General features: G+C 36.3%; 1 protein-coding gene across 1 annotated transcript in view; it reads right to left on the bottom strand.

The window, feature by feature from the left end:
• Positions 1 to 8,597, bottom strand: part of trpa1b (transient receptor potential cation channel, subfamily A, member 1b) — a 36,780-nt gene extending 28,183 nt beyond the window's left edge. The window contains exons 1-6 of the mRNA XM_088322242.1: positions 8,526 to 8,597; positions 5,250 to 5,335; positions 5,070 to 5,167; positions 2,509 to 2,671; positions 2,270 to 2,445; positions 406 to 513 (exon numbers count right to left, since the gene is read on the bottom strand). Of these exons, the coding sequence (XP_088178368.1) occupies positions 406 to 513; positions 2,270 to 2,445; positions 2,509 to 2,671; positions 5,070 to 5,165 (543 nt within the window). The 5' untranslated portion in view covers positions 5,166 to 5,167; positions 5,250 to 5,335; positions 8,526 to 8,597. The remainder of the gene's footprint in view (positions 1 to 405; positions 514 to 2,269; positions 2,446 to 2,508; positions 2,672 to 5,069; positions 5,168 to 5,249; positions 5,336 to 8,525) is intronic.
• Positions 8,598 to 13,962: the final 5,365 nt, after the last annotated feature.

Below are 13,962 nucleotides of genomic sequence, written 5' to 3'. Positions count from 1 at the left end.
AGTCATCTTTTGTTTAAACATATTACTATTTGTCCATATGTCGCAAAAATGGGGCCGCCTAAACACACTAATTCACCAGGAAAAAGAAGCAACAATAGGAAGAGGGGGCTTCCTCGATGTGTGTACTAAGATCTGACCTAGCCACTCCTGCGATCTAATTGTTTTACCATACTGCAATTGTCCAAGAGGTTTAATACTTACTGAGGAGGTGCGCCAAACCCTCTATAAAAGTTTTCCTTAAAATAAAACAAGAAAAACGTATTTTTATGTTTTGGCAATCAGGGACAATCCTCTTGAAAATATATTTATGTGTTATGGCATTGGATGAGTTAAACGAATGATGTATTTTTACAATACTATGGTTGTCTTTGGAATACAAACTGCTTTTGTTATCAAAATACTTACCAACAGGCTGAGAGCTTCACAGTTATTGAGTGAGCAGGCCATCATGACAGGGGTGTTTCCGAGGTCCCCGGGCTGGTTGTAGTCCACTGTACCGTAGGAGAGCAGCATCTGCCAAGGACAAACACATTTCATCTCCCTCATCAACAGCACCATTGACAGATGATTGACTGGCACCCAGTCCAAGGTGTTGCTTGCCCCAATGCCGTCCCTTGAGTTTACGGCGTGCGAATGCCAAGGCTGAGGCCCAACTTTTCATCAGGAGTGGGGAAAGCATCAGTTGGCTTTGAATTTTATGACATCCGCCAAGGAGAGCAATTTCATGGCAATTGATGCCAGTTTTATTTGTCGTCGTTAACATGGTTGGACGTGTTTTACATAAAAGGATGCACGAAGAAATCTCACGGTCTTTTCTCCAAAGTATAGCTGGAGTGCTCTCATAATTTAATTTGGTTTGACAAACTAGACAAATTTAAAATTGTGAAATGCTCGGGCTTGGGGGAAAAATGAATACATGGAGTGGCGTTACATAATTAGAATGCAATTTTTTTAAATTTAGTCACAGTCGTAGGGAAAAAAAATCAAATTACAGGTATATTTAGTTAAAATAAGGAATACTTTGCAGGGTTAAAATTCAATTTTAAACTATATATAAATACTGTATATAGTTACATATAGATAATGTGCCAATACATTAATTGTGTCAATCGTAATTTCAATCACTGACACAAGACACGGGAGAGAGAGAGAGAGAGAGAGAGAGAGAGAGAGAGATGAGATTTACACACTGTTGTGAATGTCTAGACAACCAACCCATCTACCACCGCATGTCTGTCACACTTTGTAGCAGGTAAAATAACTTTTCTTTTTATCTGTATTTTATTTCTCCCTCATTTTGTATAATTGGTGCGAGCCCTCAGTTTCGTGAGGCTGTTAAAGTGTGTGTGTGTGTGTGTGTGTGTGTGTGTGTGTGTGTGTGTGTGTGTGTGTGTGTGTGTGTGTGTGTGTGTGTGTGTGTGTGTGTGTGTGTGTGATAATGTAATTGTTGATCAAAATACACTACACGGCCACGGTATTGTTATGTTGTAAGAATGTTTTACTTGATGTTTATAATTGTTTAATAAGAATCCAAGACACTTACATCAGACTAAGGACACCAGTCAATCTGAGATGAATGGGAAGCCACAGGGGTCAGTAACCTGCAACTCGAGAGCATCATGTGGCTGTTTAGCGCTGCCCTGGGAGCTCTATAGAGATTAAAATTTGAGCACTTTTTTGTAGGATTACAAGCACCAGCTGGGTAGCCTAGATGGTAGGGCGCCTGCATCGAGACTGGGAGGTCGCTGGCTCAAGCCTCGGCCGAGTCATACCTAAGACTTACAACATTGGTACTCATTGCCTCCCTGCTTGGTGCTCGGGAGGGGTTTGGTCACCTAATCACTCCCAATACAGCAGTTGGGTCTAAAAAAACCTGTTGCCGATCGAAGGCGACGCGTCACGTCGATAGGTTCACGTCTCAAATGATTTCCGGTATATATCATGAGTTCTAACGCCACTGGCTGAATAAATAAATACAATACAATACAACTACCTAACTTTGGTTTATTCCAATTATCAAGGTTACATTGTTTTTTTATTATGAACACAATTTAGTAATTTTATTTATACGGTTTGTATTTGATTAGCATAGTTGATATAGGAGTATTTCAAAAGTAATAAAAAGTAATTAATTTATGTAACTGCAATAATATGATTTTCGGATTATGTTTGTAATTTTTCAACAGGCAATTTTTAACAGTAACTGATTACATTTTTAAAGTAACCCCTTCCCACCCCGAAAATCCTTGTATTTCAAAATGACATCCACCTCCACCAAGGTGTTGTGTCCCAAACTTATAGCCAAGTGCAGAGGCGACAGCAGTGCCACATTGAGGACGTTGGGGTTGGCCCTCAGGTCCATCAAAACCTTGAGGCTCTCTGCTTGGTTTTTCTCCACAGCCCAATGGAGAGGAACCTCGCCACGATCGTCTTGGCTGTCCACAGCTTCTAAAATGAACGGAGACAAAAGAAACCTGAGTCCACACGAGTGATCGACGATAGCCGTACCTTTAGGGCCCAGGACACTGGTGACAAATCGGATGAGGGCCACATGGCCCCCCGCAGCGGCATGATGAACAGGGCTGGCGCCATATTCATCTTTCTCACTTAGGACCCCAGGGCTCTTCCTCACCAGGCTCTCCAGCAGGGCATGTTCACCCGTTTCGGCCAACTATACCATGGAAAACAGAGGTTATGTTTTTACGCTTATGCTTTTTGCCACAAATTTTGCATAATTGAATTTAATGAGTAACTGTATTGAGCTGAGTAGTTCCACATTTAAGATTGTTGATATTTATTTTATTTGCATAATTAAAGTATCATTTTGTGATGTAGGTTATGCTTAGAGTAGTCTACTATATAAAAACATTGTATTGTGTTTGTGATTTTTGTTTTTGTTTTTTTAAAAAGACACACGGTTGGGCAACACATGTAGACATGTCACAGTGCACTTGAAATTTTGACAATTTTGTCCAAAAACTAATTAAAGCAATTGATTTTGTTAGTTACAATTTTCGAACTTCAAAAAAATGAACCAAGCATTGAATTTTGTTCACCATTACCTAATATTAAGGTTATTTTCTTAAAACTGAAAACACACAGAAAAATACATATTTTGTGTTTTGAACTAGTCAACTAAATTATAGCAAAATAAAAAAAATGATGATAATAATGATAATGATAATATTGTGTTTGTGCTTTTTTTAAACCTATCATAAAAACACAAGTAGTGGTGCAACCCATGTAAAAATGTTTTTGCAATTGTTTCAAACTATTTTTAAAAACCCAAAAATTTACTTAATCTTTAATGTTGGTCACAATTATCTATTTTTTTTCGGTTTATTTTGGTAAATCAGAAAATATTTTAAAAAAATACATATTTTGTGCTCACCTTTAACACAAAAACCCATATTGTATCGTGTTTGTGACTCTAATTCTATCCTAAAACACAAATGGTTGTGCAACACACATAGGCATGTAGCAGTGCACTTAAAAAAATACTTAACTTTTAATGTGGGTCACATTTATCTAATATCTGGTGTATTTTGGTAAAACTAAAAATAGTCAGAGAAAATACCTATTTTAGGTCGTTTTCCACCATTTAAAATAGGCTGCTTAAAAACAAACACTTGGAAAATTTGCTGTCATTTTTGTTGTTATATTTTGTTTTTACAATAGGAAAATGTTTATTTAAGAAATACTTTTTGTGGTAAATTTAGAATATTAAGCTTCACCCTAACCTTTAGGGTTATCTGAAAAAAAGTAAACATGAGGCCAGCCCCTTTTTGACCCCCTTGAATGTTTTGAGGAACCATATTGAGGCCCAAAAATGAACCTATTCGTCACTGTCACAGGAAAAATTCTCAATTGTCCCCCTGAGTTAATCACAGGGTTCTCACGGGTTCTTGAAATCCTTGAAAATGCTTGAATTTTAATGTTGCGTTTACAAGGTCTGAAAAGTGCTTGGATTCGTGGTGAAGCACTTGTAAATGCTCGAAATTGTTGCCATGTTTCTTTGTTTGCGTGTCGGACTAGGGTTAGGAGCTAGGGTTTTATTAAATGACCAGCTCGGTGGCCTTGCGGGTATGGCGCCCGCTCTGAGACTGGGAGGTTGTGGTTCAAGCCTCGGCCGAGTCATACCTAAGTCTTAAACATTGGTACCCATTGCCTCCCTGCTTGGCGTTCAGCATTAGGGGTTGGAATTGGGGGGTTTGGTCACCTAATGACTCTCAACACCTCAGGGTTTTAAACTTAATTTAAATAGGATTGTGGCTCGTGTTAGAAGCTCTTTATTAGTGTATTAGTGTAAAATGAATTTAGGGTTCTGAAATAGGGTTGGGGCCTGAGTTACATCTAGAGGTAGGTGTAGATTGGGAACTGGAGTTTTAGCCCCATATTGGTGTTCTAAATAGAAAGTAGGGTTTTCTAAACAGGTTTAGAGCTAGGGTTACGGTCTGAAACAGGGTTAGGGCTAAGGGATACATCTAGGGTTAGTTGTAGGGCTATGGTTAGGGTTTGGGCTGAAAGTTAGGGTTTTAAACCAATTTTAGGGTTCTGAAATGAGGTTGGGGCTAGAGTTAAGGGTTTGAAACTCAGGTTTAAGCTCCCGTCATTTGGTTAGTGCATGATTTTGTATTTTAGAGGTATTGGGGGAAAACTGGAAAATTGGCTTTAAAAGTCCTGAAAAAATGCTTGAATTTGGCCATTAAAATGTGTATGAACCCTGCATTTAAATACTAATAGTTTTCTAAATCAATAGCAAATGCATCGTAAAAAATATCAATTATAAACTCATTTTTTTTTTTAAATAATTTTATCTTCCTTTTGGAAAAAATGTTTCCACATGACAGCGACGAAAACATACACAGTAGTTCTACCACGAAAATAAATTACTCTATTCCGCTCCCTATTCCTTACTTGGTTTCTTTAAAGGTAAGTGTGAAGCACATTGTAAAGCGCTTTGGTAGGTGAAGAGTGCAGACCATTTGCATTAAAGGAGCATAGTGTTGTTTCACACAATAATGAGGTCATTAATAAAAAAAATAAAAATTAAAAAAAATAGGTCTCACCTCAAATACGCTTAGATGCGCCAGGGCTGGATCTTCATCTGCGATCACGTATGTGTAACAACTGGTCTGCCTGGCCACCTCCCTGCCGAAGTTCATTACTTACACAAATAAACCAAGGAATGAATCACAATGGACTGAGAGTCTCTTAGAACAGGGCCTTAAGTCGAGCTTTGTCCTTACCCCCAGTAGGTCCTCTAATCTAATGTTGGTTCTTCGAGGTCGATGTGGAAGAAATTATGTAAAGAGTAGGCGGTCTTCGATTGATCCTGATGGGGGACAGGATAGTATAGTGCACGGGTTGGGAACCTTTTTGACCCAAAGCGCAATGAAAGTAAAATATCTAGATTGTTTTGAGAGAGCCACGCCATATACTTCAGCGCATTTTATTTTACTGCGTGACGTTAGATTATTTGACAAAACTTATGAAATAATAATGCCAGAGCCTGTTTCCCATATCACCAAATATACCACTTGAAACTATTATCCCTCTGCTGTTACTTAAGATTGTTCAGGCTATTTTTGACTTTCAATCTTTTCGTAAATAATTGTTTCAAATCAAGGTGCAAGCAGTTCTTTTGTAAAAGTGTCACCAAATATCAGAAACGAGGATACTGACGTATTTACCTTCGGCACTGACAGCGCTGGGCAGAGAGAAGTGTGCTGTGTGCATAGCTCTGCCCACCACTACCGCTCACCCAATGTGTGCTTGGCTGGCGTTTTTGTGCGTTTGTTCTGTGGGTTTTCATCATAAAGTGTCTAAACATTGAAGTTACATGATTTAATTACCTTCTATATAAAGGATTAATTGGCAACATCCAGCCAAAATAGGGCAGGTTGGTGTGACACCTTGACCATAACCTATAGTTGGGACTGTGCTCTTTATTCACTGGACTGAACACGGAACAGCGCTACATCGACTTTGCACGTAACAAACTCAACATAGAGCATAGAATTGAAACAGCATAGAGGAAATTAGTGTGACTATAATTTTATCTCCGAGTCATATGTATTCATGAAAAGCGACAACCACAAGCCATAGGTTCCTGACCCCTAGTGTAGTGACAGGAGCTCAACAGAAATTCAGCAGTGTCTTATCTTCTTTTATTTTAATTAATGGGTTTGCAAAAGTCCGATAATGGGCCGTAGTTCTTTAACTGGCAATTACACGCGTATGTTATAAGATACATTAATACATCTGCTAAAATGTTTCCGGTTGTTCCCTTATCAATAATTGAAAATCTTTTTCTCATTTTATCATCTGACACCAGAGATTCCTTTTCCCAAAATGACTCACGGCAGGCTCTTTGTGCTCTCGCTAATCATACACTCAGCCTGGCTTGTTTGCATAAATCTGTCTGCTGTTAAATGGGCAATGATTTTGCTTGGAAGCGGTGCGGTAACACATGTATTGGTAGACTAACAATTCCTTGTACAATTCTATTCCTCTTTTGGGAAAAATGCTTCATTTACGTAGACATTTTCAAAGTCCTCCATAGTTTTCCTTGTTACGCAACCTTTTTTGAGACAAGCTACAGTTTTTGTTTGTAAATAAATCTTGAGGCACACCGTCCATCAAAAATATATCATAAACTAATTCCTGGCACCAGTTACATGCATACTTAAGCTTAAATGATCATGTTGTCTAAATTGGCAGTATGACATTTTTTGGTTATTATTACAGTCACTGTGGCTGACGAGGTTATTGATTTTTGTTAATAAGTTTATTGTAATTTTTCTACAAAAATAAAATAATTAGTACTTTAAAAAAAATAATTTAGAAAAAATATGTTTTTAACATTATTTGATTTACTTTGCAGTGTTATCTTTAATAGCTTTTTGAAATAAAATAAGTTGTAAAATATGTTTTCCTTGACAACCTTAGGAGCAGATAATTAGTAAAGAAAAAGAAAAAAATAATAGTCTGCTGCCACCTACTGCTACGGTTGAAGGTTACAGTTACTCGGCTGATCACATAAAGAAATAAATGTTCTCAAGAATGTCATGCTTTATTTTTTGACAAGGATATAATTGGGCAATGTCTTGCAGCACACGAAAATTGGTGTAACAAATTTATATATGTCTTACACAATAGATTCATGATATCAATTTTGTCACTTTGATTTAGCACACTAAAACACATTATATAAATGTTCATAAGAATACTAGCCTGCATAATCGCAGTATATTTTGTGATGAATACACAAATGATCGAATTCATGAATGATTTCCCAATAAAGCAGATTACTAGGGCAATGATTTGCTTAGTAAGGTAGTGCTTGAAAGCGATGCGGCAACACATGTAGACAAACAATTCTTTGTATACATTATATTCTTCTTTAAAGTAAATGCTTCATTTAAAGTCCTCCATGTTTTACAAGTGTTTGTACTTTTACACAAAAGATTCCTGTTAACAATCTTGTCACTTCGATTTAGCTTTGTTAGAGGAGGGATCACGCTAATACATTTATTCCAATTTATTGTTTAAATAATGGTTAAAGTTTAAAAACAAATGTGAATATATATAAAGCTGTTTTCTTATACAATTGTAAAAGCTACAAAAAATATATAACAATTCAACAATAAAATAAAACGTGCTTTCTGATTTATGTAAGAAGTTTCCAGCTAGTGCGACTTGCATTTATCATATACTGTACTTGTTTAAATGTAATTAAAATGTAACTTTATTGAATGCCAAACGTTGTTGTCATCATTAATTACTTACTCGTTAATAAGCAAATTATGGCAAAAAATTACTTGTGTTATGCCAATGTTTATATATATATATATATATATATATATATATATATATATATATATATATATATATATATATATATATATATATATATATATATATATATATATATATATATATATACATTTATCATACTCACTATTTTTTCTCACATTGTGATATTTTGGGGAAGTGTTTTGATTCTTAATAAATAACTTAAATGCAAGATCACTTTTGGCAAGCTCCTATACATTGACGATGTTTGCAAAGCACTATGTCTACTACTTCGAATGAGGGCTCAATAAACGGCGAGTTGTTTCCTTTTCAGAACACGCTGGTTCTAAAAATATCTCAGTGATGAGTCATTGTGATTGTCAAGGAAATGTTATTTTTAACTAATATGAGAAATAATTTACATTATCAGTGTCCATCAATACCTGATGGATTTTTCAAAAATTATTTGTAAAATTTGCTTATAATTTACATAACTAAATTAATCAATGCCTTTATATTAGGCAGACTTATTGTGGTTGACTGAGCTTGCTTCTGTTGATAATAAAGTCATAATTAAACAGTAATAGCATGATAAGTTGCTATAAATACTAGTAGCCCTTCATGTAATTCAGTAACAAACGAGTAGTTTGGTGAAATCTGTTTGAAATTACAAACCAATTCAAAATTAGAAATCTTTTGGTGTTAGAAAAAAAAACATTCTGTCTTACTTTAAGTATTTTCAAGTGAAGAACAATCTTGTAGATGTGCATCCTTCTCCACCTCTTCCTCCTTCTTCTGGCTTCCGACACCGTCAAGATGATGCCGTTCCCTACCAGCCCTTCATTATGTTGTTGCAAGCTCCAGCCATGCCCACTTGCCTAATGAGAGGAAATAGAACCCGCCGGCCTGCATTAACACAGAAAAACGGGATATCTCCAATGCTGGTAAAATGGAAGGACTTTTGGAGGCCCTGGGGAGGGTGCAGGGGTGTTGAAGGGGTCAGACACACTATTCCCCAAACCCAGCTCCCCTGTTTTTTATTTCAAAGGCTTTTTTTTGACATTTTTGTAAAACCGAGCGCCTGGCTGCACACGGCACCGTGTACTATCCATCAAAGCTGGTGGAAGGAAACAGTTTTATTTTTTTTGTGTAACCTTTAAGATTGTCCCCACCTCAATCAATTTGCGAGGTTATAACACACACATTGGTCCATTTGAAATACATCCTTATCTCATCAGTAGAGCAGTTATATCAATCCCTCTATGTAGAGGATGAATAAAAAGTGTAAATATATTACGTGAATTGTCTGGCTTCATATTTTATCATTGCAGTTCTTTAACCTTTTACTAAACAGATACAAGATATTAGCATTATTTCTAAGTTACAGTGGTCAATTCGATATATATTGTGAGATCTTAATTTTGATCTTAAATTATCAGTGCAGAATTAATATCAATCACTCTATGCAAAGGATGAATAAAACATATGAATATATTCAGGAATTATATAGTAAGTACATTGTCCGGCATCATATTTTGAAGTTACAGTGTTTAACCTTTTACTAAAAGCATAAAAACATTATTTATAAATTACAGGGGTCCCTTTAAACTACATCATGAGGTCTCAATTCCCATTCGAATTCATCAGTGTGGCATCAAGATCAATCACTCTAGCAAGGGGATCGCCATACTTTGTGAAGCACCAAGCTAGTTTTTTTGTTACTGATTAGCTTAAAGATCTACCAGTTTGATAAGAAAAACATGTTTTAACAGCTGTTACCAGTTAATTACTAAGTTTCACCAAGTTGCAATTATTAAAGGTCAAAAAAGATCTTTGAACCACTAAACATCATTCATGCCAGTTAGAAATCAAATTTCCAAGAAAATCAGAATAATCATGATTTATTTTCAGAACAAGTCCACAGACTACTCAGGTGGTCTTAGGGTGCTACTTGGTTCCCACGGGCATCATGTTGGAGACCCCTGCGAAGTGAAGAGTAAATAAAAATATTTAAATGATGATAATAATGATAATTTTAAATTATCTGCTTCATAATACTATTATTCCAAGTGCCTCAAATGTTATCAGTATTGCTAAACTAACACCTAAGCAATTTGTTGTTTCTATTTTAATACACTGTGTAAGTTTTTGTGGAAATAATAAGTCGAATAGCTGAATAGTTTTTGGTATAATTCAAAACCCAGCAGCTATGCAATTTGTTCTTTTCGTTTGAATACAAAAAAATAGTTATCTTATTTTTGACCAGCTTGGTAGTACATTTGACCTGAAAAGATCGTAAAGCCTTTTGTTTCTATTTGCTTGTTTAACCAGTATCTGGTATCGATCCTGTCTGTCCTGTCCTGTATCTTGCTCGTGTATCCGGTATTGATTCCGTCTGTCCGGGATGTTGCTCGTGCATCCTGTATCAGGTATTGATCCCGTCTGTCCCGTCCTGTCCGGTATCTGCTCGTGTATCCTGTATCGATCCAGTCTGTCCTGTCCGGGTTCGATCTTGTATGACCATGGCTTCCTGTTTTCCCGCGCCTGACAGCTCTGTCCCGGTTCTTCTGCCCAGCGATCGCGGGGTCGCTAGTGTTTGTGTTCTTGCGCATGACTGCCCCGTTTCCGTAAAGCAAAGCTTGTGTGAAAACGTTACGCGTCTGGGTCCACCGTCTTTTTGGGTTCTGACAGAATAGAATAGAATAGAATTGTCTGTATTATCATTTATGGCAATGTTGTAAAACATTGCATGTAATGTGGGTAGACATGGCACTCCAGTGTAAAACTTGTAATAAAGACTTTGAAAAGAAAAAAAATTAAAGACTATTTGGATGAATGGGCAAAAAAGGAAATAATTACAACGCAGTGCGTAGAAAAACTCGCCCAAGTATGATAATAATGTATCAAAAAGAATAGTCAATTGTAACAAAAGTGCTATGAATAGAAGTTCAATAACAGCAGCAACAATTTAAAAACCCCAATATACTTCATTTTTCATAGTTTCTTTTGGCAACATGTTTTTTAACATAAAATATTTTAAATGCAAGTTAGAAGATGTTTTTAATATATGTGTATTGATTTTGAAGGGTGTTTTTTTCTTTTCTTTTTGTGAGATCAAGGGACGTCAGACAGGTGCACAGGTGCACACCAATGAGATATTCAAATGCTTGAATTGTTTACATAGCCATTACTTAAACAAACGGGACAAATCGCCTGAACAAATGTTACCAACACAACCAGGCCCTCACACACATATTGATATTTACTTTGTGGTTGAGCCAACATGAGGCTTGAGGAACTATAACCGAAATATCACTTATATTACTTCATAGCTTATTAGATGTATGGTAGCTAAAAAGGCTCCCTGGTTTGACTAATGGGAATTCAATTGGATTAGGTACTCAATGGGTCTTAAGATTTAAAAGCAAAAACAATGGTTTAATTGACTTTTTTTCATCATTTAATCTTCCAAAGAAGGAAAGGGTCTCAAGAAACCTGGAAGTAGCTAGCTAACAACTAGCTGATGAGCAAAAAACAACTAACATTTTAAAAAAAAAAATTTCATTTTCCATGCAGTCAAGAATAAAATGGAAAAAAAATGCGGACAGAAATCATCCTTAAATGGGGTAGTAGCTAGCTAGCTTACATACTCAGTAGCTATCTAACATCCATCCATCCATTATTTGCAACACTTATCCTCAGTAGGGGTGCTCAAGCCCAGCTATCTTTGGGCAGTGGTCAGGGAACACCCTGAACTGGTTGCCAGCCAGTCGCAGGGCACAAAGGGACAGATAATTTGCTCGCTCATTCACACCTAGGGACAATTTGGACGTGCCAATTAACCTGACATGCATGTCTTTGGAATGTGGGAGGAAAGTGAAGAACAATCTTGACCGGAGGAAACCCACGCAAGCACGGGGAGAACATGCAAACTCCACAAAGGAAGTTCGATCTCATGACCTCAGAACTATGCCACACACGCGCTAACCACTGCCCTGCCGTGATGCCCGCTAGCTAACACACATAAACATAAATAAGAACCGTTCATTTACCATCTGAACAAGATTGAAAAAAAAAAAAAAAAACATCCGAAATGTTCTTCTACTTAACTATTATTTTCCTTGTGTCAGAGAGTAGCTAGCTAGCTGGCTGACATACAAAGTAGCTAGCTCATGTACGTAAACATAAATAAAAACTTTTCATGTTCCGTCTGCTCAAATAAAAAACAAGACTCCCAAAAAAAGTTTTGCTACTGTACTGTTATTCTCCATTAATTAAGTGGAATAATTAGCTCGCTAACATGCAGTTTAGCTAGCTAAAATACATAAATATTCAAAAAAAACTTTCATTTTCCATCAGCTAAAGAATATAATCAAACAAAATGCCCCTGAAATGTATGCTACTTTTCTTTAGCTGTGGTGTAGCTTGCTAGCTAAAATACACAGTAGCTAGCTAACACATATAAAAAATCAATAATACATTCCTATTTTCCATCTGCTCAAAAATGAAATCAAACAAAACCCCCAAAAATGTATTCTACTGGATGGTAATGTTCCTTTAATCTGGGAAGAGCTAACATACATAGCTAACAGTAGCTAACTATCATACATGAACATAAATAAGGATTCTGCTAATAAAATGAAACAAATTCTTCCCCAAAAAATTATGCAACTGGATTATTATTCTCCTTATATCAGGGAATGGTTATCTGGCTAGCTAGCATTGTCGCTACCTAACATACATAAACATTAATAAGAACTTTTCATTTTCTAACATCTGAATAATATAATAAAACAAAATGCCCCCACAAATGTATGATACTGGTGTGTGCTGGCGTAGACAATCCGTGTCGTGATGCATGTTCAACTTTCGGGACCAGACCAAGTATTTGGATGAAGAAAAAACAAAGCTGGAGAGAGCAGTCCAGTTGAGGACATTTATCACAAAATAATATGAAACAGAGTGCACTCCAGACCAATTGTTCAGGAGAGCGTTCTCCTTCCAAAGGACAGGAAAGAATGTTTCTCCCTGTGTCTTTAAAAAAAAAAGGTGTGGATTTGACAAATGGAAACTGAAATATGAAAAATAAGTCACATATTCACAAACAGACCTGTTAAGACTGGATCTAACTGGCTTTCGCAGGTGTTATGATAACGTATGGCAGACTCAAGGACATTTGGAAACATGACGGTGAGCGTCCCAAATTAATGGAATCCTTAAAACTCCAATGAGTATATGCTTTATTTAAATAAGTGGATAAGCAATAGGTGCATTTATAACAACTAAAGCGATAGTGTGATTTTCAAAGAAATTATGTGCTGATTAAACAAACTAAAATATCTTAGAACTCATGTGATAGTGACATCATACTCAGTGACAGGTTTTAATAATCCAACAATTTTCATTTGCTTTTAATCAAGGTTTAGTGGACATAAACGGTAGCTAGCTAACACAAACAAACATAATTAAGAGCTTACATGTTGTTCACAAACAGGAAAAATATACATTTGAAAGAGTTTTTCAACTCCAGCAAAGTTTCTTACCAGTCTATAAACTCTGACTTTACATTAGTTTACGCAATATGCCATATGCTAATCTGTCAATCACAACCCAAGCCATGCATTTCTCGCCGATGTGACCACGTGTGCGTTGGCGTTGCATGACTTATGAATGAGATTTGCTCTTAGGCCCTTTCCCCAGGAGACCAGACCTGCACTTTTTTATTTTTTTCTTTATTTTTTCGACCAAACCTGCTTGTGTCATCACAAACACCCTTCCACAGTATGCGGGGATTAACCGGGCAAGCTAATTAGCGTGGCTGGGAGGTAAAAATAGATCTGAAGTAATCAAATAATGTACACCACTGTGACTTTGTTGTATGATAATTATGTGTATGAATGTATAGACGACATGTAGCCTAAGAGCTAAAAAAAGACTTTTTATTTTATTATGAATGACGAAATATCTAAATTGAATCAAGGAAATATTCTTAAAATTACAAGAATTGTGCTTCTCTTTTATGCTATTTGTAGTCCTGCAAACTAGGAAGATAATTTATGGTTTTTATAATGACACAAATATTTTTTGTTATATTTGACTACTAGATTGCACTGTTGTCTAATGTGAATAAAACGCTGTACCACAGCTAGCAGCAAGATGTCAGAC

This window comes from Urocampus carinirostris, chromosome 18, assembly GCF_059441175.1.
Source record: "Urocampus carinirostris isolate Australia breed hairy pipefish chromosome 18, RoL_Ucar_1.0, whole genome shotgun sequence".
Lineage (NCBI taxonomy): Eukaryota > Metazoa > Chordata > Actinopteri > Syngnathiformes > Syngnathidae > Urocampus > Urocampus carinirostris.
Note: the sequence above shows the minus strand (reverse complement) of the source record. Positions and strands in the feature narration are given on the sequence as shown.